Here is a 26899-nt window from a genome sequence, read left to right on the forward strand (position 1 = left end):
CATAACAGAACTTCTAAGATTTTATTTGTAACCTAAAATATGTCTTATTTTCTTTTTGTTATCTGGATAGGAATCCAGTCCTTTATATGGGACCTCGCAAAACAAAAAAAAAAAAAAAAAAAGCTATCTTAGGCATGGTGATACATGTCTGTAATCCCAGAATTTAGAAGGTAGAAATTAGGAGTAAGGCCATCCTTAGCTGCATGACTGGTTTAACAAGTTTGTGGCCAGCCTGGGCTACTTGAGAGCCTATCTCACAAAGCCTTTTTTCCCTCTTTTTTGTTTGTTTGTTTGTTTTTTTGGCCAGATTTCAGATAAGAAGAAAGTCAAGTACAAATTTGATTGTAGTGGCTTGAAAGATACCTCATATATCTATAATGTGTAGGGATCAGGGGAAGATCTGAAGTCCTCGGTAAATGTGTATTGTTCATGTGGGCACATATTGAGGGCTCCAAGGCCTTGGACCTATGGGACAGTTGACAAACTGTCTCATTGATAACAACCCATCTGGGGTGGCAAAGCTTTCCTCGGGAATCAGTGGTTGATCAGTGTATGCGAAGACAAGCAACTGCAGTTTTCTTCTCTGATGCTCACTGCCTGAGGCTGGATGCCCACAGAGACTTCCTACTGAGACACGCTGTACTGTACCTCCTAAATGTGCGACTGTCCTTACAGCCTCTGTAGGCTTCCAGGACTCAAGCCTTGCGGGATCTGGCAGTAATTGACTTGAACATATATACAAATATGTGTATATAGGTGATTATTTTGTATCCATGGTATAATACATACATATATACATACATACATACATACATTATACACATACATATACATACTTACTTTAGAGAGAGCATAGTAGATAACACTCTTTGGAGACAACCTTACAGTTTATGATTGAGGTTAAAGACTGTTTTGGGCCTATATCTCTGAACCTGCAATCTGCCCACCATCTTGGGGATCCATTGCTGTGTTCTGTCCCTATTCAAGAGGTCCAGAAGGCTCTGGTGCAGCCTCTGTCACCCTGTGAATATGCTGTCATGAAGAGAACCATGAGGAGGACAGTGGTGTCCAGAAGCCAGAAATGGAGTTGCTTATCCTTTGAGGACATAGCTGTGGATTTCACCTGCTAGGAGTGGCAGGATCTGGGTGCTGCTCAGAGGACCCTCTGAGAGATGTGATGCTGGATGTCCACAGCAGCCTGGTGTCCTAGGGGCACTGCATGCCAGGCCTGAATTGCTCTCCAAGTTGGAGTGTGAATTTGGGCCATGGGATGTATCAGAAGTCTCAGTCCACAGCCTTCTAGAAAACACCTAGTTCCAGGAGGTGAGTGGAATGTATGCATTTAGGTGGGGTCGTCTGCTAGTTTGAGAAGAAGATGGGTTGCACAAGAATACTCAAGGAGGGTTCTACTGTTGTGTCTCAGGGCAGTGACCAGATTTGAACACGTACTATTTGCCCCTGCCTGCATGCTGAAAGTACCTGGAGGGAGAAAGGCTCCTCCTTGGCATATGAGAGAGGTGGGATGTCTGGTGGCATTCTTTATACACTTCATATAAAAGAGAAGTGGAACAAGAGGCAGAGGGCAAGCAAGACTTAACCCGGGCTGAGGAATGGGTGAGAGTGGAGAAAGACGGGATCCTCCGGAGTGTGTATGCAGAGAAACATTCCATGTGAGTCATGGTTATCCTTCCCACCTTTGCTCTTTTCCTGCATGTCACCAGCTGCCGATGAGTAAGCCACAGGCTTTTCAAGACGTGACAGCTGTTCAGTGTTTGGAGAACTTTTAAGACTTGAAATTAAATAAAACATTTAAATTAAGCTATTTGATATCTGTTCTGTTTATATCATTTTAAACTGACATTTGTAAGGAAGATGCCAGTCAAGTCTTCTGTCTCATTTAGCTTCTTGGGGAGTTCTGTGTTTGTATATATAAAATTATCCAGCTAAAAGGAAATCATTCTGAGATTCAAAGACTACTTTCTGTTCAAGCCAGTTCTTTCCATCTCATTTCCACTTAAAAGGTTTTCAGTGGCAGCCATGGGTTGTTTTTAAGTCACTAGTTTTGCTGTGAAACATTCCCGCCCATTGAGATCTGGACTATACCAATGCAGGGAGGGGAAATCCCTACAAGCTCTGCTGCTGACAGGGAAGTGATTCCTATGAAGTAAGAAGGAAGATGTGGATCTGTTCAACTTAGGCTGGATCAAACTTCAGGAGGCAGATGCTAGACAGTTTATCGTTAGCGTCTCTAAACACAGTACAATTCAGAAGGAAGTTTCCAGGCAAGAATCATTCCAATTCTAGGTACACAATAAAGCTCAAAGAATGGTTAGATAGAAACTCTTTTGCAAAATCCATGTGACTATCAAGATGGGTTCTATATATAGCTCAAGGGTCTATTTCTGGTGTGGTCTCTGACCAGGAGAGCGGACAGATCAGAAGTCTGTAAAGTACATGTGACATCTCCCCTAAGAATGGGCTCTGTTACCTGAGAGCCAAAGATAAAGGTCTTGGGAGGGAGAGTGCGGGATAAACCTTCTGGAGCATTGGGGTAAGGTCTGGCTCTACAGATGGCACAGGTTGCCAGGTCAGTAGTAACATCCACTCTCAGCTTTCTGAGTAGAAAACAGGCATCTCCTCCTTTAAGGAGATGCACTTGAGTGATTACAATTCCTGGTTCCCCTAGTGCTCAGTGGGCACGAGAACCTTTGTGCCCCAACATGCTGCTAGCTCGGCCTTCAACATTTTACTGATACTATAGAGTTATAAAACCATGAATGCTTTGGCTTGGTTTTGTTTTGTCTTGTTTCTCTAAGATAAATGGGGTTGTTGACCCCTCTCTCCCACCCCCCATATTTTTGAGCTAGTTTTCAGTGAGCACCTAGCTCAGGCTTGATGCTGTTTGTGATTTAAACTGTGGCTCCCTCCAAAAGGTTAAGCTTACATTTATTGATAACAATTAAGTTTTGCTTCCTTTTTTAAAGAGATTTTGTCTAATTATTTATATATGTGTGGGGTGTGCTTGTGTTGTCTCACGGAGGACAGAGGAGGAGGGCATCAGATCCCTTGGAGCTAGAGTTACAGGCGATGTGAGCCTCCTGATGTGAGTGCCGGGAACTGAACTCGGATCCTCTAGAAGATCAGTACGTGTTCCCCCTAACTATTGAGCTCTCTCTCCAGCCTCTGGCATTCTTTGTACCTTGTTACCGAGACAGAGTCTCTCTTGTTTGCTGCTGCTACATCTATCCCAGGCTGGGTGGGCCATGAGCGTCTAAGGAATTCTGACTCTGACCCTCATCTGCATGTAGGAATGTTAGGACTACAGACACAGGCCAGTGTCTGGCTTTTGGCATGGGTTCTGGGAATCCACGTTCAAGTCCTGACACTTGAGAAGCAAGCACTGTGGCCCACTGAGCCTTGCCTTCTGTTGCTTTCTAAGGCAGTCTGGAGACCTGGATGGGCTTCAGCTTTGGCCCTCCCAGTACTGGGATTACAGGCATGCACCCACTTTTGGATCATTCTGGTGACTCGCTAAAGATGCAGACAGTACTTACTTTGATAGGAAGCACTAGCCTAGCATTTTGAGGAGGTGAGGGAGCACGGCTGATGTGAGCCTGTCGCCCCTCCTCCTATAAAGCTGTAAGAGAGCTTGTAGGTGAGAAGTGAGCACTTGCATGTTGATAACTCCTCCCCCCAAAGTGATTCTGATATGTGCAACACTTTTGTTGTTGCTGCTGCTGTTAGCAGTGGTGTCTCGTTTGAATGAATATTAACATTGTCAGAGGATTTAACACATCCTCAAGGGGCAGTCTGTAGTTTAGACTAATTAAATCAAAATGTCTATGTTTAGGTTACAGTCCTGGGGGTTACATTTGTCTGACACTGCTCTGTATCATGCCAGTAGCTCATCAACCACATGGTCCTGTTAAAAGTGAAGATACAGGTAATCTTACATGGGACAGCTTTCCCAAAAGGGCCGAGGTATGGAATAAGCAGTCTTGCTTTGTTTTTATAATTTCCACTTATTTCCTCTGTCATTCTTCTTAACTTATTCCCATATGATTACATCACTGAAACATTTTTTTGTTGAGAAGTAAAGTGTACACAAAAATTATATGGACCAGCTGGGGGCACTGATATATATAGCTGTGATACCAGCTCAGGAGGCTGAGATAGGAGTTTCATATGAGCCCAGTAGTTCAAGACCAGCCTGAGCAATATAGGTAAAACTCATCTAAAAAAAATAAGAGCTATACAAAACAGTATCGACTGAATGGTGTGTCGTGAAACAAACACTCATGTGACTACTGTATTAGCTTGGTAAGTAAAATGTAAACACTGGTAGCACCTTAGAAGGTCCTGGTGCCTACCAGAGGATCCAGCAATACCTCTTCTGGGCATATACCCAGAAGATCTTCCAACTGGTAATAAGGACACATGCTCCACTATGTTCATAGCAGCCTTATTTATAATAGCCAGAAGCTGGAAAGAACCCAGATGTCCCTCAATAGAGGAATGGATACAGAAACTGTGGTACATTTACACAATGGAGTACTACCCAGCTATTAAAAACAATGAATTTATGAAATTCTTGGGCAAATGGATGTATCTGGAGGATATCATCCTTAGTGAGGTAACCCAATCACAAAAGAAGTCACTAGATATGCACTCACTGATAAGTGGATATTAGTCCAGAAACTTAGAATACCCAAGATACATTTTGCAAAACACAAGAAAACCAAGAAGGAAGACCATCGTGTGGATACTTCATTCCTCCTTAGAATAGGGAACAAAATACCCATGAAAGGATATAGATACAGAGACAAAATTTAGAGCTAAGATGAAAGGATGGACTATCCAGAGTCTACCCCACCCGGGGATCCATCCCATCATCAGCCACCAAACCCAGACACTATTGCACATGCCAGCAAGATTCTGCTGAAGGGACCCTGATATAGCAGCCTCTTATGAGGCTATGCCAGTGCCTAGCAAAGACAGAAGTGGATGCTCACAGTCAGCTATTGGATGGAACACAGGGCCCCCAGTGGAGAAGCTAGAGAAAGTAACCAAGGAGCTGAAGGGGGCTACAACCCTATAGGTGGAACAACAATATGAACTAACCAGTACCCCCAGAGCTCGTGTCTTTAGCTGCATATGTAGCAGAAGATGGCCTAGTCAACCATCATTGGGAAGAGAGGCCCCTTGGTCTTGCAAACTTTATATGACCCAGCACAGGGGAATGCCAGGGCCAAGAAGTAGGAGTGGGTGGGTAGGGGAGCAGGGGCGGAGGGAGGGTATAGGGAACTTTCGGGATAGCATTTGAAATGTAAATAAAATATCAAGTAAAAATTAAAAAAAATTAAAAAATAATAAAAAAAGAAGGTCCTGGTGCCATCACCACACTCTTCAACCAAACGGTGACTGGGTCTCCTCTTCACGTCCTTGCTTTTCCTCCTTAACCACCTCGGCAGGAGTCTCTGAATTCTCTGCACACTATAATGAGGCTTTTTCTGGCTTTAAACCAGATGTATTAGATGATAGAGAATCTGTATTGTAGGTAGAATCACACTGACTGTGTTCCCTTGTTCATGGCCTTCTTTACCTTATGTTTGAGAATGGTTCCCATGTCCTTGTAGGGAGCTATGGTTTGTTCAGTGTCATTGCTTCTGATGTTGCATTTCTGTGTATCTGTTTTCATTTTAGTGGGCATCATGGCAGTGTTCAGTTGGAATTTGACACTGTTATCAATACTATTATGATTGTGGGTGCAGACCTTATTTATATGTTGGATGGTTTTGAGGTTATGTGTACATTCAGCTTTCAAGCAGATGCTACCTTCTCCCTCAGCAGCATATAGAAATTCCTAGCATATTTTGTAGTTGTTCATCTTAACTAAACAGCTTGTTAGCATTGTGGTTTTGGATGTGCACTTCACTGATGGCTGAATAGTGCCATGTGTTAATTTGTCACACTTATTTTTTTGTGCGCTGAATGCCATTTAAGACTCTTGGCCTTGTTTTGGGTTATTTGGTTAGTTGGTCCTCTTGGGGATACTTTTGTTTATCTCAACTTCATGAAAATATTTTCCTGTTTTCTTGAAGAGACTTTGGACTCAGTTTTGGGTTTGCTTTGTTTGTTTGTTTATTGTTTTTGAGTCAGGGTCTCACTGTATAGTCCTGGAGTTTGTAGACTGTTACGTGGTACTGACCGAAGTCCAGAGTGAGGGTCTGTATTAAGCTGGCCAGAGATTGCCTTCTCACAGAGAAGACTCTAAAGCGTTTTACAGGGAGCATTTAAAGGCAAAGAACACAGAAAGCCTGCATCCTGCTTGGCCATTGCAAGAGGAAGTAAAGCAAGCAAGCAGTTTAACAAAAACCATGCAGTCAGCTGGGGCATTTTGACTGATGAAACAAGCTCTACCATATCTCCCAGAACTTATTTTTACTTATGACATACCCCTTACCCCAAAACTTGAGCATTGCTTTTAGGCCATAAAAAAACCTCGACCTTATGAGTGATGTCACATGTGCTTCCCAGCAGCCTAAGTGACTTCTGTGTTATCTCAGGGCTGGGTCAGTCCTGACTCCCATAGGCATTGTTTACCTCACTCCTTCTCCTAGACCTTATCCTAAGCACTGTTTCTAAGTCAACAAGAACCCAGCTTACAAATGAAGCCATGTGTCCTTGCAAAGAGCTTCAGTGTAAGCATGTAATGTTTAACAGAAACAGTAATGTGAAATGCAAATGCTGTTATACTCACAGGGCTGAGTTCACTGCCATCAGAAAACTTTTCCCCAAAACTGGGTTATGCTTAAACATGGCTAAAGTAAAGTGATCTGGACCAGACTCTACAAGTCCTGGTCCAGTGTCTCTGCGTGGAGCATTTTCCCTGCCTGCTTCTAAGCCTGCAGGGGATCACCACACTTAACAGACTAGTAAAAGTGTGTGTGTGTAAGAGAGGGGGGGAGAGAGAGACAGACAGACAGACAGACAGACAGACACACTCACCTTTTCCCCTCTACTGTTGATGTCAGGTAGGCTGGTTCTCTACCTTCACGGGTTCCCTGTGCCCTCCTCCTGTCTGTCTTCTCAGAGGAGTGCTGTGATTGCAGATGCTCACTGTAAGTCTGGCTTCAACCTGGGTTCTGTGGTTTTGAGCAAACACTTTACTCACTGAGCCATCTCCCTTGCCTGCTGTTGACTTTTGAGACAGTTTTTCTGTGTATCCTAGGTTGGCCTCAAACTGCAATCCTCCTGTCTCTCCCACCATGCCCATCTGAGCTTCTTTACCTTACTAGATGTCTTAATTAGATTTCCATTGCTGTGAAGAGACACTGTGACCAAGGCAACTGTTATAAAGGACAACATTTACTTGGGGCTGGCTTACAGGTTCAGAGGGTCAGTCCGTTATCATCATGGCAGGAAGCATGGCAGCACACAGGCAGACTTGGTACTAGAGAAGACACTGAGAGTTTGGCATCTTGATCTGAGTACAGCCAGGAGAAACTGACTCTTCCACACTCGGTGGAGCCTCAAAGCCCACCCCTACAGTGACACACTTCTTCCAATGAGGCCACATCTACTCCAACAAGGCCACGCCTCCTAATAGTGCCATTTCCCGTGGGCCAAGCATATGCAAACCAGCACGCTGGCGCATCTATTTCAGTGCTCAAAAATGATGATGTAGATATTTTTGCTTAGTTTCTAGTCTCAGAGGGCAAAGCTTTCAACAGTATGCTCACTTAGGTGTACAATATAAATTGATACACAAACTGCTTCATTGGTAATAGTACTTTAGAAAACCATGACTACATTCCCTCTAACCTTTTACGTTTTATATTATTTTGTCAGATGTCTTAATACTGAAAAAAATTTTAATCCAACAAGAAATTACTACAAATTGTTTTCCAGGAAGAGTTTTAGAATGAGATTAATCAGTTTTTTTTTATCATTTATGATTTTAATGTCATGCTTAGAAAGCCAGTGGTCATGAAAAAAGTAAATACTTATTCATTGAGGCCAATGATAGGTCAAAAAGTTTTGAAGTTTTTTTTATTCAATAAGTTTCAGTTGAACTAAGTTGATAAATATATTAACAATAACAAAGCAATGTAAGTGATTAATACCCTGACAAAAAGTAACACTTTATAAGGTACTATTCCCTCATTTAATAGGAATGCCTAATTTATAAACTGGGGCCATAGAAATCTTATATTGATATCTGGATTGAGAAGTAAAGAATTAGTAAAGATAAAAGTGGGTAAGGAGAGTATTCTAAGTAGAAGGAAGAATATTCTCTATGTTCCAGATATCTGAAGTCTTTTACACACACACACACACACACACACACACACACACACACACACACACACACCAAAATACTTAAACTTTAAGGTAGAAGACCCCAGATTCCTCCAGTTATATACTCCTTTGGTAAGGACCCTTCCAGATCGCAATCACAATCTCTTTATACATGAATGTTTCTGTGGATGTCATGGTGTGCATAGAGAGGTCAGAAGACAGCTTTCTGGAGTCCATTCTGTTTTTCTTCCTTTAGGTTGGGTGTAGAGATCTGTGTCCTTCAGAATGTTCCTGTGATAAACTTGTACAGTTCTGAGTGCTGTGATAGCAAGGAATGGGACCTGAGGAGCTCACAAGAGCCTCTTCTCTGAGGCAGCATCAGGCTGCAGTGTGAACCTCAGCCCACCCTCACAACAGGGATCTAAAGTGTAGGGCAGTCCTGTGCCCATCAAGTCAGTGGCAGAACTGGGTTAAATTATACAACAGCTAGGTTTTGTGCTGAGGGAAACAGAAACTGGCTTTACGTAGAAGCCTCACCATTCTGTGTTGGAAGTTCGGGTAAAAAGTTTTCACCTCAACACTTGTGCTTCTTACTGTCACTTATATCTATTCAGTTCCAAATGCTTTTTCTGAAACTCAATATTGTCTTATAGGTCAGCTCAGTCGGTTCTCTCAATGTAATTCTGACTTTTCAGCCCCAAGCATAACCTCTCTTTTAGCCCTGTTATTGTGTACTTACACGCCCCATCATGAATTGCACATCGGAGATGATGGGACCACTAGTTACCTGATTGTCTGAGCTAAACTTAGCTCCATTTCCTTTATCTCAGTGGCCACCCACGAGTTCTGCCTCTCTTTTTCTTGGAATGACTGCCTGTCTCCTCGTGCTACCTATATAGATGTAGACCTCCTTTTCTCCAGGACTCACCCTCTCTGCCTACCTATCTCCTGACTCCATGACTGTCAGTGCGAACTGGCAGATATGGTGCCATCTTCACTCCTTGTCTGGGACTTTGAGGGTGCTGAGTGCATTCTTTGTCCTGCCACAGAGGCTCTAAATGATGTAGCTTCCCAGGCCATCTTTCTCTCCACCTTTTGAGTGCTTTCTGATCCAGGTAGCAGTTGCATCTTAAATAGGCCCAGCTTGCGGGCCTTACGCATCCTTCGAGTGTTGTTGATTCATCCTAGGAGACCTTTCTTTTTCTCAAGTCGTTCACACTTGGCCCTCACACTGAGCTACAATATCTGTAGAATCCCCTTTCTGACCTCTCACCTGTCTTCTTGTACTTCTTTGTAAAGAGCTTGCTTTATTATTCTTTCCTCACAGGTGGGGCACAGCATTGTATCTACTCTTGCAACCCCTGTACCAAAACATAATGGCTGACATGTCGTTGACATTTCATAAATATTTGCTGTGTATACCTGGGTTCCCAGATTATTCCTTTGGAACTCAAATTTCATGAGCCATGTCTTCAGATGGGGACAGATGGTCATTCAGTGATGTATATTGCGGGGGGCGAAGCTCAAGTCCTCTGTCCCTATTTCAAACAGAAAGGCTCTTTTACATATGGGACTTTTCAGGAAAAGTTCCAAAAGTTCTGTTGGAGAAGACAGTTTTCTGGAGTCCATTCTGTTTTTCTTCCTTTAGGTTGGGTGTAGAGATCTGTGTCCTTCAGAATGTTCTTTGTGATAAACTTGTACAGTTGACATTGACCTCTGGTTTCCATATGTCTACTTTTTGTTTGTTTGTTTGTTTGTTTTGTTTTTCGAGACAGGGTTTCTCTGTATAGCCCTGGCTGTCCTGGAACTCACTCTGTAGACCAGGCTGGCCTCGAACTCAGAAATCCGCCTGCCTCTGCCTCCCGAGTGCTGGGCGGGATCAAAGGCGTGCGCCACCACACCCGACTGATTCTGTTTTTAATTATGGTCTGGGCTAATGAACCACACCCTCAGTGCCACATATTATTTTGTTTTATTCACTGAAGCAGGTTTAATGAAATATCCATGACCTCATGTGTAATGCTTTCTGTTGTTTTTATCATTGTTTCTAAGATTGATATGTGTAGTGGTTTGAATAAGCATGGCCTCATAGGCTCGTCTATTTGAATGTCCAGTCACCATGGAGTGGCTCTCTTTGAAAAGCTAGAAGGGTTAGGATGGGTGCCTTGTTAGAGGAAGTGTGTCACTGGCAATGGGCTTTGAGGTCTTAAAAGCCCACGTTGTGCTCAGGCTTTCTCTGCCCATGAATCAGGATTAGCTCCCAGCTACTTCTTCAACACTCTGCCTGCCACGCCTGCTGCATTCTCCCCCAGGTGATGATAATGGACTAAGCCTCTGAACCTGTAATGAAACCTCCAATTAATGCTTTCTCTTGTAAGAGTTCCATGGTCTCAGTGGAGAATGATAGAGGATGGCATATGACATTGACCTCTGGTTTCCATATGTGCATGAATACACACACTCTCGGGGAGAGAAAGAACTGAAATAAAGCAAGTACCGCTTTGTGTCTTGCCTTTCTTACAGGTGTGTGGAAGTAGTGAAAGCCTCTCAGTACGTGGAGCTGGCCAATGACCTGGAGATTAACAAAGCAATTACTTACTTGAGACAAAAGGACTTTAACCAAGTAAGTGCCACCCCTTTCTGCATGTTAGTTGGTCCAGGCAGTGGATCCAGGGAAACTCCTTTCTAGAATACTATTAGAGTGCTCTACCCCTGAGCTTCACCCTTACCCATAACTCTGACAAGCTTCTACATGTTGGTTCTGTTTGTTAAAATGTAAATACCTTCCATATATAACATATTGTTAAGTTACAAAACCTTTTTCTGGTCCAGGCCTAAAAACTTTAGACTGCTCTGCAAAGGGCTAAGGCCTGTAGAAGCCAGTGTGTAGGGATCCTAAATAGCAGTCTGATGTGCTTCCATTTTGTCATGTGTGGAACAGCTTTTCTTGAGGCTGTTTCAAATGTTTCTTACGACAGATGGTTTCCCCATGCTAGACACTGGCTTAGATCTCTGGGATCCCTCACTGGCAACTGCCACCTGTTGTCTTGAGGATGGGGTGGAGCACTGTAAGCTGAGGATGAGGTGAAACACTGTCAGCCTTTCAGAACTCGCTCAAGTAGAGCAGAGCTGAGACAAAAGTGAAGTCCACAGAGTTTAAGAAAAAGAGAGGATGCCAAAGTAGAACAAGCAGAAAACACTGGGTTTCCTAGGTTATAAAACTGATGGCTAGTGTCCTAAGTACCTGCTTGTACAAACTTTATTTGACTCAGACAGCAAGGCCCAGAGAAAGCCAGAGCACCCTTCCCATACACTGTCCAAGCCTGTGCTTCTCTTCTCTTCCTAGTGAAGAACCTTCTTTCTGTCTGAAGACAACAGAAAGGAGAAGCAGCTCCCAGAAGCTGGCATACTCAGAATAGAGAGCAGAGCGAAGTGACCCTGTGTACTAATAAAATGATTGATAGGTTACAGTTCCAAGGAGTGGGTGATTGCATGTGTTAATTCTCCAAACTTACGTTTACGTCTTTTAGTATTTACAGAGCACTAAAACCTTCTAGAAACTCCTTATATCTGCTGTCATTTTACCACCATACCATCACCCATTAAAACACCTGTTTGGGCTGCAGAGGTGGCTGAGAGGCTAGGAACATGTATTTCTTTGGCAGAGGTTCCGAGTTTGGTTCCTTATATTCACATCTGGTAGCTCACAACTGCCCATAAATCCTGCTCCAGGAAATCTGACACTTCTCTGGACTCCTTGGTGACCTGCACTCACATGCACATAGCCACTCAGGGACATACACATACAGACATTTGGAAACCTAATAAAAGCAAATCCTTTTTTAAAATGCCATGGTCAGCCTCAGTGGCTCATGCCTGTAATCCCACCACTGGGGAAATGAGGCAGGAGAATCAGAAATCCAGGGTCTCCTCAGCTACTGGTGAGTTTGAAGTCACCCTGAGCCCCATGAGACCCTTTATCTAACAAACAAACAAGCAAATAAATAAGTAAGCAGTTATTGTAAGCTCTGTTGCAGTAGAATCAAGTGATGTGAGACAGATTGATTGGTCTCTGTTTTCTTGCTGGAGTGATCTTGGGACCTAAAAAATAATTTATGAGTATAAAGGAGTATACTGTTATAGATGACACAGTAGAAAAAATTGTATTTATCATTTTATTTTTAAATTTTATTTTACTTTTAGAAAAGGTTAATAGTACATTGCCATAGTTCATGTTTTATAACTGTTCATCCAAAACTAAGCACTCTTGTGTGCACACGCACATTGAGTTATTTTGTCTTTGAGACAGAATTTTGCTCTGAAGCTCAAGCTGACCTCTAACTCACTGTTATCCTCCTTCCTTAGCCTAAAAAGGTAGGATGTGATGTTTAGATGTTTCCTATCCAGTGTTAGACTAGTCTAGAAATGTCTGACAGTTTTTTAAGGCCATGAAAACCCTTTAAAAGACTACTAGCATATTAATATGGGAACCAAAATCATGCTTTGTGATTCTAGGCATCACACTAAGACCTTTATACGTTCTACATAGGCACTGTACCTCTGATCCACACCTCTAGCCTTGGAATCTGCTTTTAAAAACTCTTATTCTTAACTGAACCTGAACCAGCATGCTGGCTGGTACTTCCTTGGAATCAAGCCCTGCACGGCAGGTTCTGGCTAGTTGCGATAGGTTTAGCTGATGGCAGCCGTAAAATGAGGAAGAATGTTTGCTTGGATACAAGTGCTTGCCATACAAAGGAAATACCAAGATGCCAAGCATAAATGTATGCTTTTTTAAAGGATGAAAATAAAGCCCACTATCCCTTCCACCTTCTCCTTCTCATATCAAAGGCGTTTCTAAGTTGGATCTCCGTGCACTGTTCATGTAAGATGCCTACTGTTCTGCATGCCATTTGAATAGCTTTATATCAGACTTGGCAGGTGGCCAAGCATGTACTTTCATTTCCCAGGACTTGAAGATGAAGTTATATTTATCTACTTTAGATAGTATTTTGGTGACATTCCCAGAATTATTGTCTGTTACTGATTTTGAAAGCTGTTGAGCCACCCATTTTTCTTCTCTCTTAGCACCCCAGTTACATGTACAGAAGCCCTATCCCTGTGTCTGCCTCTCTTCTGTATTCATTTTAAAGAATATCTTTCTTAAAATATATGCCTCCTTTAGCTGTACCTCATTCAGAATGTTTTGTGGGATCTTGGTCCTCAAACTCTCCAGCGCCTTCCTAGTTGTTTATAGTGTTTTATATAAATTTTCTGGCTGTTCTCTATTGGAAAATGGTCCATAGATTGGTGTGTAATAGCTGCAACCAGAAGCCCCAGTGTATTCTATCAGGAGGAAGTTGGACTGTGCCAGGTAAAAGGTATGAGGTCCTCATCCCAGCCATTGTGCAGGACGAATAGGAAACTTCTCAGACTCACAGGGTTCAGTGTCCACAGCTGGCCTTTCCCGGTCATCTGTCCTTTCTTCAGCTGTGTCTAATCCTCTGTTAAATCCATCTGTGTGCTCTTAAATTCAGTTCTTATTTCTTGTTATAGAATGTCTGCCTTTTCTGTTTAGTGAGATCTTATTTCAAATTAAGTTCTCAATTTGCCAACTGTCCTCTTGAATTTACTGCTGTTCCCTCCTATGCCCTCTGTCTTCCACTCCACACAGACCCTTCCCCAGCCACACCTTTGCATACTACTGAATGGCAGTGGTAGTAACTTCAGACAATCTGTTTCTAGGCTGTAGACACGTTGAAAATGTTTGAGAAGAAAGACAGTAGAGTGAAGAGTGCAGCTGCGACCAATCTCTCATTCCTGTATTATCTGGTAGGTTTTGGTTTTTACAACTAAGGGTTGTTCGTATGATAGTTTTGCATTACTAAATCTGCCTAAGAAAAGGCCTCCAAAGAAGATCGGTGCAAACTCTTAAGTGGACTGAGGTGCACCAAGGGCCTGATGGACAGTGCTGAAGGGGCTGAAGAAGACTGTCCCTTTAAAATGGGGGGAGACTGGTAGTGAGGAAGGCACCAGAGAATGATGGACTGACAGCTGCAAGCTGAACTGGAGACATTCGACCTATCGTGGTAGTGACAAAGGAAGTGCTATCGACTTAGAGCTGCAGAGCACCATCTGTAACACACATTCATTGAGTGCCTACTAGATGCCAATCACTGGGACTCCTGAAAGTAGGTGGGTGCCACATATGCCAGTTGCCTTCCAACTACAGACTTGATTTGCCCCTTACCCTCAGATAGCAGCTCCTTCCCACCTCCACAAGCTCCATGGAGTTCCCCACCCCTGCAGCCCTCTCAGCAGCCCTCTTCTGTGGTGTTTGTTGTCCAGAAAACAATGCTATACATTTTAGTTTTGTTCACAGCTGCATTCTACTTAGTGGTACCAATTTCTGTGTAAGTTGTGGTTTGGAGTACACATAAAAACAGACATGAATGTCCACAGCAGCATTGTTCATAACAACCAAAAGGTGAATGTAAGCAGCCTGAGGATGCACCAACAACAAGGGGGAAACCAGATGTGATATATCCATCCACTGGACCTCAGTCAGCCATTTGAAGCAACAGATTGTTCATTCATGGTACCTTACAAACACACCAAGTAGAAGTGGCCCTACACAAACATCCCACTTAACATCCAGTGTCCAGGATAGGAAGGGAAATAGAAGAATACAGATTTCCAGAAACTGGGAGAAGAGAGAGGAGAGCGTTGCTGCTAATGGACACAGGATTTCTGTGCAGAGGAAGAAAGTGTCCAGGAGGGAGGCAATCATGGTAACTGCCCAATGCCGGGAGCGTTTGCCACTGAGTTGGGTGTTTTAAAGGGGGTCTCAGTTTCACTGAGCTGACTGGCCCTGCCGCAATGAACTAAGGCATCCACAGGCCTCATATGACTGATAAGGTCCTTATCAAGCTTCTGGCTGAGAGAGAGAGAGAGAGAGAGAGAGAGAGAGAGAGAGAGAGAGAGAGAAGGCAGTACATAGGCGTAAGTGCAGGCTCCTAGTGGGTGACGCAGCAAGGTGCAAAGCAGGGGACAGCTGAGGCCCTTCCAGCTATTTCGGTGCTTCAGGTGGGAAGGCAGTGCACAGCAAATGAGGACACGGGTTTGGGCGTTGAACATGGAACCACCTACATATAAATGCTGTTGTTATCAAACCATGAGACTAGGAAAGCCAGCCATGAGAAGCTTGGCTGTTTGAACTTGACAGCTACACATAGCCTGGGAAAACCAAGATATTTAAAATATTTGTCTTGCTCGTTTATCATCTCAGAAAGTCATTTCAGTAATCTCTGAACATTCTAAAGAGACCTGAAGAAATGAAGTCTATCTTTTATACTTCATTTAGGAAAACGAATTTGCCCAAGCCAGCAGCTATGCAGATTTAGCTGTGAACTCGGATAGATATAACCCGTCAGCTCTCACTAATAAAGGGAACACAGTTTTTGCAAATGGTGATTATGAGAAGGCAGCTGAGTTCTATAAAGAGGCCCTGAGAAACGACTCTTCATGTACTGAAGCACTTTATAACATTGGTAAGCTCAACGTGGCAAAGTGCATTAGGGAATTGCTGGCCTTCTTATTCTAAATGGAGTTGATTCACAAGCCATGCTATGTAAATGTGGGTCAGGGTTATGTTGCTCTCCAAGAAGACTTTTCTAATGTCTATAGCTATCACAGAACACTATATCCCTGAGTTTCTGATGATATGGGATGATGCTTTTAAACTTTTTCCAAATAGATAGAAGGAAAAAAAATCCATCTTTCTTTTTAATTTTAAAAAAAAGTCAAATATACTAAGTCTTTAGTGCCTGAGTTTGACACATATGTCTCAGATTTTTTTTCTGTTTTATGCCTGTGGATGTTTTGCCTGCATGCCCGTCTGTGCAACACGTGTGTGGTTAGAACACACAGAGGCCAGAACAGGGTGTCAGATCCCCTGAAACTGAAATTATACATGTTTGTGAGCTACCACGTGGGTACTGGGAACCAATCATGGGTCCTCTGGAAGAGCAGCCAGTGCTCCTAACTGCTGAGCCGTTTCTCCAGCCTCTCAGATTTGTTTGTATTGTCTGTATCACAAGTCACAAAGGCCCACCCCACCTCTTCCTTTCCTGTCCTTCAGAGGTTGCCGGCTATGGGCACTATTGCTTCCAAGCTATTCCAAACAAATACGTGTCTTTAATATTGAACTTGTTTCTTTAAAATTATGCCTCTCTGTGCATGTGTTTTTGCTTGATTATGAATTTTGTTTGTGATTTTTGCTCTTTTTCTTGTCTTTTTTATGTTGTTACTTTTCTTTGGATGTCTGGTCTTATAAGCTATTTCCTGGTGTTTAGCAGTTTGCAGGTAAAAGCTAGGGGAGAGGGTGCTGGGCAGATGGCTGCTGCCACACAAGCAAGAGCCCCTGAGTTCTGGTCCCCAGCGCCTACTTAAACAGCCTATAAGCCCTGTGATTGATAGGCACAGAAAGGCAGAAAGGATGAAGGCCCACTGCCAACTCTTGAGATGGGGTATAGTTAAGGCACCTTGCAAGAGATAGCAAGAGGAATGGAGCATGTGACATCTGAGGTCTGGAGAGGGTTTTACTGGCATACGAAAAGGAACAAAAGGCACAGGCCTTCCTAGAGGAGCTTAACTGCCTATTTTCATGCTGATTTTTTTTTTTTTTACTTTATAAATTTTAGATTCTTAAAGCTTTATTTTCCTGTGTAATTTCAAAGTAAATTTTGAATTTTTAAAACATTTTATTAGTAAGTATTAGTCATATATAATAGGTTTACCTCCCTGGTCCCATCCCCCTCTCTTATGTCCCCACTCCCGCGATCCTCTTCATCTTCCTAACTACTCTCGCATCTACTATTATGTCTTTTGAATTTTTTTTGTAATGAAATAAGGACCTGCATTTGTTCTCAACATGAGCAATCAAGTGTCACATTTATCCTTTCATCTCCACTGATGTTAAATGTCTATTAATTATGTTTATAGCTGGATTCATATCTGAAGTATTTATTCCATTTTTGAGTCCACTTGTTGGTTCCCCCACCACACACACTTGAAAGCTCACTGGGGCTATCTGTAGCACGTCTATCTGCGGGGAGAAATCTCACCTTTCATTTTCTCTGGGGATAAATATTTGCATATATTTACATATTTACCCAGTTGCTTTGAGAACAGTTCTGCCAGTAATGCTGCTGCTCCTTTCTCCTCAAGGCCTCACCTATAAGAAGCTAAACCGGCTGGACGAAGCCTTAGACTCCTTCCTGAAACTGCACGCAATCCTCCGGAACAGCGCTCAAGTTCTTTGCCAGATAGCAAATGTGTATCTCACTTGAAAACTTAAGGACATTATTAATTCCTTAATTGGAAATTGTATATTAATTATTAAGTAACATTAGCCATGGAGATAATTGAGGATAACTTAACAGATTAAACTGCTATAAGTACTTCAGTTGGTAAAAGATCGTTTGAATCCCAAGAGGAATTAGTTAAAAATTAAAACTTAAAAAAATGAATAACTTTTAAAAATTAAAAAATTAGCTAGTTGTTAATTTAAAAAAAAATAACTGAAGGAATTGAGGACATTTTGAGTACACATAGCTCTGATTGAAAGTCAACTAAATACTTTAGCATCATATTAATTCTGACTCCTGTAGGATAGTGAGGACTAATTAGCATTGTTGCCTTTGAGTGTATAGAAATAGTGAATATAGCTCTCTGAAAACTCTAATCCTCACGGTTCTTCAGTGCTGTGGCCTGTTCATCGGCACCATAGGCTACGTGCTGTGTGTGGGGGTGAGAGCCTGCGCTTGAATCTCTGTGCATGTGCCATACTGGAGCACTGCTGTCACTTCAGCTGCTGTAACACTTAGCTTTCTTGGTTTCCCCACTCACTCTTAGAAAAGCAGGCACGAGTTATGTTTTTAATGCCTCTTATTATTGGAAAAGCACTTTGATTTCTTAACTGATGTTGTCCAAGATATGAGTTAATGGAAGATCCCAATCAAGCTATTGAATGGCTGATGCAGTTGATCAGCGTTGTTCCAACTGATTCCCAAGCTCTGTCTAAACTGGGAGAGTTATACGATAGTGAGGGAGACAAGTCCCAGGCGTTCCAATATTACTATGAGGTAGGCATGCTGTCTCATGTGCCTTTCAGTTTCTGACATTGTACAGGTTTTAAATGAAAAGATCCTAATATTTTAGAAAGACGTATTAGTCTAAAACTTATAATGATTTAGTTAAAACAAAACATTCTTAAACTATAGTTTGGTTCATTTTAATGAAAATGAAAAATACTAACTCATTTTAAGAGTTATTTATTCCCAGGCAGTAGTGGTGCACGCCTTTAATCCCAGCACTTGGGAGGCAGAGACAGGCAGATTTCTGAGTTTGAGGCCAGCCTGGTCTACAGAATGAGTTCCAGGATAGCCAAGGCTATACAGAGAAACCCTGACTCGAAAACAAGAAAAAAAAGTTTTTTATTTATGTATATGAGTGCTCTATTTACATATTCCTGCATGACAGAAGAGGACATCAGATTCCATTACACACAGTTGTGAGCAGCATGTGGTTGCTGAAAATTGAACTTGGGTCCCAGCCAGTGTTAATTGCTGAACTATCTCTCCAGCCCCTAACTCATTTTCTTAAACTATGATTTGTATCACCTAATTCTTTTAAATATTTGCTATGACTCGGAGCATATATAACTGAAAACTGTCAAGTATACCTAAGTTTTTTAAGTCTTGTGTAGTTTTAAAACTTATAAAATTCTTTTGATAGCTCATACTTTTTATAAGTAAGTCCACCTAACAGGTAAATTAATTAGGAGTGTGTTCTGTATTGCTACTGAAGCTGAATTGTCAACTTCTTTATTTTCTCTAGTCATACAGGTATTTCCCTTCTAACATTGAAGTCATTGAATGGCTTGGAGCTTACTACATTGATACCCAGTTCTGCGAGAAAGCCATTCAATACTTTGAAAGAGCTTCCCTTATACAGTAAGTAACTGAATTTTATATTTAGTTAATATCTTACATTAAGACTATTTTTTAAAAAATGCTATTTTTAATTCCTAAAAATTACTATCTGGGAAGCCTAATAGATTCATGAAAATATCTTAATGAATTCTTTTCATTTTCTTGTATTTTGTTCATTTTTCTTTGTCTCTATTGTGGCTATATTTTATGTTGCATAGGAATTTTAAATACCTTTTATAATATACTTTATCTGTTTTCCTTGTTCATACCTCAGTGAGCAAATAGAATTTATTTACAAACCAGAAAGAGACTTTCTCAGTTGGGACAATTTTATTGCTGAAAGAGTCTTAATAGAAGGAAGTTGTGTTGGCTTCAATTTACAATTGTACATTAAACATTAAAAATTAAAGCTGGGCGTGTAAAAACAGAGTGAGTTCCAGGACAGCCAGGGCTACGCAGAGAAACCCTGTCTCGAAAAAACAAAAAACAAAAAACAAACAACAAAAAAAATTAAACTGTTTTAAAATTTAAGTGTTTTAATTTTAAGTTCACATTGGATATTTTCACATATCTGATTCAAACATAATGAATGTATGATATCCTGCTTTGTCTTTGGCCATATTAAATTATGAGATGAACTGTAACTTAAAATCATTGGGAGGATAGCAGGAGGCCCAGAGATCTAAGTAATCTTTGTGTAGAATTTACATTTGGCAATTACTTTTTATTACATTGGTTTCATATAAATGTTTTGATAACTATAAATCTAATTACAAATATTAGAATAATAATTTTAGTTCAATAACATCTTTATGATTTAAGATTGTTATACTTGTTATACTTAATCATACCCTACCCTAGCCATTAGACCATCCCTCAGTAAGGCGCGCTCCACATGGTTCCATCCTTCACTCTGATTTTTATGTACCTATAAAAATGGTGCCATAGTCATCCCCAGACAGGTATAGTGGCTCAGGCTTGTGATCCCAGCATTCAGGAGACTAAGGCAAGAGGATTTTCCATGAGTTTGAGGCTACCCTATGCTAAAGAGTGAGATCAACCAAGAGACCAGCAAGATGATGGCTCAGCAGGAAAGAAGTATTTGCCAGCGAGGCTGACACTTGAAGGCAATCCCTAGGCCCCACGGAAGAGGAGAGAACTGACTCCTGTCGTTGTCCTCGTAACTTCCACACGTGTGCCATGGGATGTGCATAGGCATGTACATATGCGCACGCACACACAAAATAGACAGGTAGAAAGACAAATAAGTAAATGTAATTTAAAAACAAACAATAATGAGGTTAACTTCCTTAGTGTCATAAGGTAAATATACTTTAGATTAAATTGGCTTAATTAAATGAAGAGTCTATTTTCTTAAAACAAATTTTTCCATTTTCCTAATTTTCTATTTTTTATAAGCTAATTTCCAAAGCTAAAAGGAAAAGTGTGGCAAGCCACTCTTCTTCCAGTTCATCTCCTACCCATTTCATCAGCACTCCAGCCTCACCACGCAGACTGCACTAACTCCACTGAGCCTCAGCTCTTCTGCAGTTAGTGCACATGGATCTTACCTGATGCTAACCACATTGGCATCAGTAAACCCTCTTCCATGAGTAGCTGTCCAAACATAACTTCTCTCTGAGATATGCTCCCAGCTTAATAGTGGGCCTCCCTGATAAGACTGAAGCCTTCAGTCCCCTTCCCCGTTTTTTCTCTTTCAATCCCGGCCTCCTCCTGGCTTCAGATTTGAACACAGCCTTTCTGGAATGTCTAATTGGTCGTGTCTCTTCCCTTTCTTAATGGTATTCTCAGTTCCGTTTTCTCTCTTGTTTTGCTGCCCTGTCTGTTCTTCCAAGTTTTATTCTTGGGTTAATATAACCATTTTTTCCATTGGGAATAACTTGCATGGCCTGGTAAATGGATGCAATATAGATGTGTGCTGTCTGAGCACTAGCCTTGTCTTCAGTCTCCCCTGTCTCCTCATCCTCCTCAGAGCTCTGTAGTTCCTCCCAGTGTTTATGCTTGTTTCCCTGATGATGAGGCTCTTTCATGCAGAGTCCCTTATGCTTTTCTCCCTAGCTTTCTCTGCATTTACTTTCATTTGCTTCTGTTCTTATGTTCTTTATGTGACAAAGGCATTTAGGGTACAATAATTACATTTCTTGTATAATTTTAATCATGTACTTTCTGTACTGTATACTGTAATTTCCCTTTTGGTATGCTAAATCATGTAAAATATGTTTTTATTTTCAACTGATATATAACCGTTATGTGCTGAGTATTTATTGTTGTATAAAACCTGCCTCTACCAAGCTGGGTGTGGTGGCGCACACCTTTAATCCCAGCACTCAGGAGGCAGAGGCAGGCAGATTTCTGAGTTTGAGGACAGCCTAGTCTACAAAGTGAGTTCCAGGACAGCCAGGGCTACACACAGAGAAACCCTGTCTCGAAAAAAAACAAAAAAACCAAACAACAAAAAAAAAAACCTGCCTCTACCATAAGAATATAACCTTTTAGGGAGTGGTAATATTCATTCTTCTGTCACATAGATCCTTATATATACATTACAGACAATTGGCACATGGTTTAATTCAATTTAATTTTTTGTAATATTTATAATAGGAAGGTCTCTCCTGGTTGTATTGCTTGTATTTTTTAGATTCTTAGTAATTTCGTATGTTTAGTACGTTTCTAATTGATTTAAGCCTATAGCTTCATTTTATTTTTCTATATCTATAGATTACGTTTTAAACATTGAGAACTACTACTATCCCAAGCTGAGCATAGCCGCTCCTGTCCATACTCCAGTGCCGAGAGCTAAAGCAGGGGGTTTTCCACGAGTTCAAAGCCAAGCTCCTGGGGTATAGTGTGAAAACCTGCTTCAAAAAAGAACAGAAAGAAAAGGAATTCTACTCCTATTGGTCCATTGTTCAATCAATCCTATTATTTAATAGTTTTAGAGATTATTATTTAATATGCTCATCATGGTTATTATCATAAAATACCATCAGAGGACCAGTATATGTATTATGGGAGGGAGCTCCAAAAGAGAAAGAGAAGGGAGCAGAGAGACTACTGAAACACATTGTGGCCAGCATTTGCCACACTTGAGGAAAGTTTGTGGATTTGTGAGTCTACAGAGCTCAGTAAACTGTAAGTGGGAAAAACCCAAGCAAGTCCCAGCGAGACACTCTAGCCACACTACTGAGGAAGGTGTGAGAGCATCGAGGTATGTCGTCACGTACAAAGCATGCTGGGTAAGATTAAGCAGAGTCCTCAACAGAAACCTTGAAGGCCAGAAGACAGTAGATGGTATATGTACAGTCTTGAAATCTCTGATCATAAAAATGTTCTTGCATATCAAAACTTGATGAATATATGCACAAAATTGAAATACAATAAATGAATTCAAGAAAGTTGTAGTATGGGAAAATCACATAAAAATCTTTTTGTATTTCTGTAGACTAGAATAAATAAACAATTTAAAAGGACAACTATGTGCTGGGCGTGGTGGCACACGCCTTTAATCCCAGCACTTGGGAGGCAGAGGCAGGCAGATTTCTGAGTTCGAGGCCAGCCTGGTCTACAAAGTGAGTTCCAGGACAGCCAGGGCTATACAGAGAAACCCTGTCTCGAAAAACCCAAAAAAAAAAAAAAAAAGGACAACTATGAAATTGGTATAGGTAATACCATTCATAATAGCATTGGAAATAATAATAAGAATTCTTTAAATCATGTAGCTAAAAAGCATGTACTTAAAGCTGTGAATCACTCTTGAAAGAAATTAAGGACATAAAAAAGTAGAAGACACCAAATACATGGATTGGAAGACCAGTGTTGTTAACAGTACAGAGCAATCTTACGGTCAAGGATTTCCCTGTCAGTTTCTCCACAGGATTTTTATAGGCATAGGAAATCCACCCTGATAATCATAAAGAATCTCAAGAAAAAGGAACAAAGTTAGAAAGCTCAGAATTCCTGTTTTCAATATGTGCTTGCTTATGTCATAATAAAATAGTGTGGTACTAAAGGGGGCTGGAAAGACAGATGAAAGAACCCAAAATTAGCTCTCTCATACATGGGAAGGTGATGTCTTTTTTTTTTTTAATTATTTGTTTATTTTGTATATATGAGTACACTGTACTGTCTTCAGACACACCAGAAGAGGGCATCAGATTTCACTACAGATGGTTGTGAGCCACCATGTGGTTGCTGGGATTTGAACTCAGGACCTTTGGAAGAGCAGTCAGTGCTCTTAATCACTGAGCCATTTCTCCAGTCCCAGAAGGTGATGTCCTACAAAGGCATCATACCATGCAGTGCAGAAAGGACAGCCTTTTCAACTAAAAACAAACTAGATATTTACATGGCAGAAAAAGTAAAGTTTGAAACCAACTGGTGGTATACACCAATGATCTCAGTACTCTGGGACTGAGGCAGGATTGAGAGTTCAAGGCTAGGCTGGGCTACAAATCAGTCCTTCATCTCAAAAACAACAACCACAAAAAAAATTGAACCTTTAGCTTATCCCATAAACAAAAATGAACTTAAAGTAGATTAAAGACCAAATAAATGTAAGACTAAAAATGATAAAATACAAAATACTTGGTAAAAATTGTTTATCACATTGAATGTGGCAAAGTTCTTAGAAATGACATCAAAAAACACAGAAATAGACAATTAGACTTCAACAAAATTTCAGTCTTCTGCTTATCAAATGAAACAGTGCATTTGAAATGAAAAAAGCAATCCACAGAGTGGGTCATTACATAGGTACATTACATAAAGGGCTTCTGCAACTCAGCAGTCACAAAAGTCTGCAAAGTTTTTGAGGACTTTTTCTTCAAAGATAGTCTACAGACGGCTGATGAGCATATGCAGGGATGCTTACCTCCATCCCACTGGGGAGTGCACGGCATGGCATGCACACGTGGGCAGCAGGTTGGACTTAGTGAGGTATTTAGACAGAAGATAGGAGTTGGGAGTGGGATGTGTTAGTAGGGGCCTAGGAAAGTTGGAGGGGGACTGTAGGGATAAGATTATCATATTCCATTGCTTACATGCTTGGAATTCTCAAAGAATTAAAAAATAATGAGGGTGACAAGATCTCACTATGTAGCCCTGGTTGTCTTAAAGCTCTGGGGACAGGGGACAGGGTAACAAGTGTCAAGGAGGGTGTGGAAAAACAAAGTTTTTGCAGATTGCTAATGAAAAGTAAAATGATATGTCATGTAAATAATTTGCAAATACTCAAAAAGAAACATTAAACTCACCATAGGACCTAGCAGTGTGGTAATCGCTGTAGAACCTAGCCACATTGCTACTAGATAGGCATCTAAAGGAAGCAGAAGTGGGTGCATATTCCATCACTTGAGCTAAGAGCTGTGGAAGTCAGATGCTAGTTACAATATGAAGAGGAGAGGTGATGCTGGTACTCAGAGGCGAAGATAAACCCCCGGGTGGTAGTGCATTGCTGAGAGTCGGGTATTAGGAGCCGGCATAGCATAGTTGTGAAAGGACGTCAGAGGCTAGGATGGGCCTTCTGACAAAGGGAGGGTGTGGAACCCGGAGTCTAACGCCTGCCTGGATTTGCGGAAGCTGAAGGTTCAACAATGCATAGTGGATGAGGACTAGAGAGGCAGAGAGGGACTGAAAGGTATATAGACTGGTTAGAACCTGGGTATGGCATGTAGGTGAGAAAGTGACAGGTGTCAGGAAGAAAGTATATAGTTTATACATATTTTATTTAGATTGCAATGGGTAGGGGTGCAGGCAGTGGGTTTAAAATTAATAATTTGCCACATAGCATTGCTGAGATTGAGGCCCAGCTCTGGCCAATCCCAAAGCTGGTAGACTTGACATCAAACTGGGTTGGCACTGGAAGGCTGTTTGAAAGCTACTGGGTAAGAAGAAGGGAGATTTGAAGGGCAGGGGAGTATTAACCAAGGCCCTAAGCTGCTCATGATTCAGATCCTAGGGTGGGACTGGTGGTGGTGGTGGTGGTGTTTTAGGTTCTAAATATGTGAGCCTGTATATTATTAATACAGATTAAATAAACAAAAGGTCAGAAGGAATTAGAGGTAGAAAGCTTAATAAATGTTTCACAGTCTCATTGTTTTTGTTCTGTCTCTAATTTCCACTCATTTCTTGCTTTTATAGACCCACACAAGTGAAGTGGCAGCTGATGGTAGCTAGCTGCTTTAGAAGAAGTGGTAAGTGTTTTGACTTTTTTCATTTCTTATTTAGTTTGTGTCTATTCTTTTGGGTAGTTATGAATATAATCGTGTTCCAGTTGAATGTTTGTTATTAAATATTAGCTTTCTAAATAACTATATATAATTGAACCATATCATATAAAAAATAATAATTACTACATACAGAAAAAGTCATGCTTACAAAGTGGGCGTCTTTTGGTTTTGTTTGGAGCAAGGACAGGGGTTGGCACTGGGTTTGAATTTAAAAGCAAGCCTGAGTACACCCAGCCTTCAAGGTGGGACTAATCATTTATTCTAGTAACACCCCTAAAGACGGGTTGTTTTTCAAAGTTAACCACAAAATAATCTTTTTATATTAGTTTCTATTTCCATTTTGTGCCTGAGTGATTCTTAATTCAGAGCTGGGACAGTGGGAACTATGTATAATTACAACAAAGATCACTATGTGCAGAGGTTTATGTTTCTGTCCTAATGGTGCCTATAGCTTAGAATGCCAGAGATCCAACTAGGAGGTCCGTGAAGAAATTTATAACACCCCCCCCCATAGACAGAAAAAGCTAGCTGCTACCCAACAGGAAGCACAGACTGAGACTGTCACTGTCACCTGTGTGCGGGAGCTTTCCTGATCCCTGTCAGTGTCTTCAGAGTGGCCCGGATATACATTACACACTTAGTGCGATACTAAAGTGGGTGCTAGAGGGCTCCTGTCAGATGGACAGTGTGACTGTGAGGTCACACTCATTTATGCAGGACCACTGAGCCACATCTCAAGCTCTGAGTGGATCTTAAAGGTAGCCACTGAATTATTTCTGTTGAAAAACTAAATTTCAACCATTTCTACTCTAACCTTTTTCAGTTTGTTGGTTGGTTGGTTGAGCCCGGTCTTACAATGTAACCCTGGCTGGCCTGGCCCTCACTGTGTCATCAGGCTGGCCTCTGCTCAGCAGCAGTCCTTCTCCATCTGCTTCCATCCGCTGAGACACAGACATGAAACATCACACTCATATTATATGGATATTCTCCCCCGGAAATTATTCAAGAATGACACATGTTTGCTTGTGGCAAACATGAATGCCTTCTACTAACCCATTAAAGTATGCCAATGCTTTGGATTAGAATCAAAATTTTTATTAAATTCAATAAGATTTCTATAACTCTATATAGCTAGCTAATATATTTTCCTCTTTCTTTATTTACAGGTAACTACCAAAAGGCATTAGATACTTATAAAGAGATTCACAGGAAATTTCCGGAGAATGTTGAATGTAAGTGGCCTTTTTCTGTTTGTTTGTTTTTGTTATTGTTTTTTTTTCGAGACAGGGTTTCTCCGTGTAGCCCTGGCTGTCCTGGAACTCACTTTGTAGACCAGGCTGGCCTCGAACTCAGAAA

At 41.2% G+C, this 26899-nt stretch overlaps 1 protein-coding gene across 4 annotated transcripts in view; it reads left to right on the forward strand.

Annotated features, from left to right (window-relative positions):
* Nucleotides 1-26899, forward strand: part of Ift88 (intraflagellar transport 88) — a 90959-nt gene that overhangs the window by 34498 nt on the left and 29562 nt on the right. For 3 of the 4 annotated variants that reach the window (XM_029541638.1, XM_029541640.1, XM_029541639.1), the window contains exons 15-22: nt 10825-10924; nt 14047-14133; nt 15665-15851; nt 17530-17638; nt 18296-18446; nt 19201-19316; nt 25455-25507; nt 26710-26775. In XM_029541638.1, the coding sequence (XP_029397498.1) occupies nt 10825-10924; nt 14047-14133; nt 15665-15851; nt 17530-17638; nt 18296-18446; nt 19201-19316; nt 25455-25507; nt 26710-26775 (869 nt within the window). The remainder of the gene's footprint in view (nt 1-10824; nt 10925-14046; nt 14134-15664; nt 15852-17529; nt 17639-18295; nt 18447-19200; nt 19317-25454; nt 25508-26709; nt 26776-26899) is intronic. The other variant, XM_029541641.1, reaches the window with a different exon arrangement.

The sequence above is a fragment of the Mus pahari genome, chromosome 8 (genome assembly GCF_900095145.1).
Source record: "Mus pahari chromosome 8, PAHARI_EIJ_v1.1, whole genome shotgun sequence".
Lineage (NCBI taxonomy): Eukaryota > Metazoa > Chordata > Mammalia > Rodentia > Muridae > Mus > Mus pahari.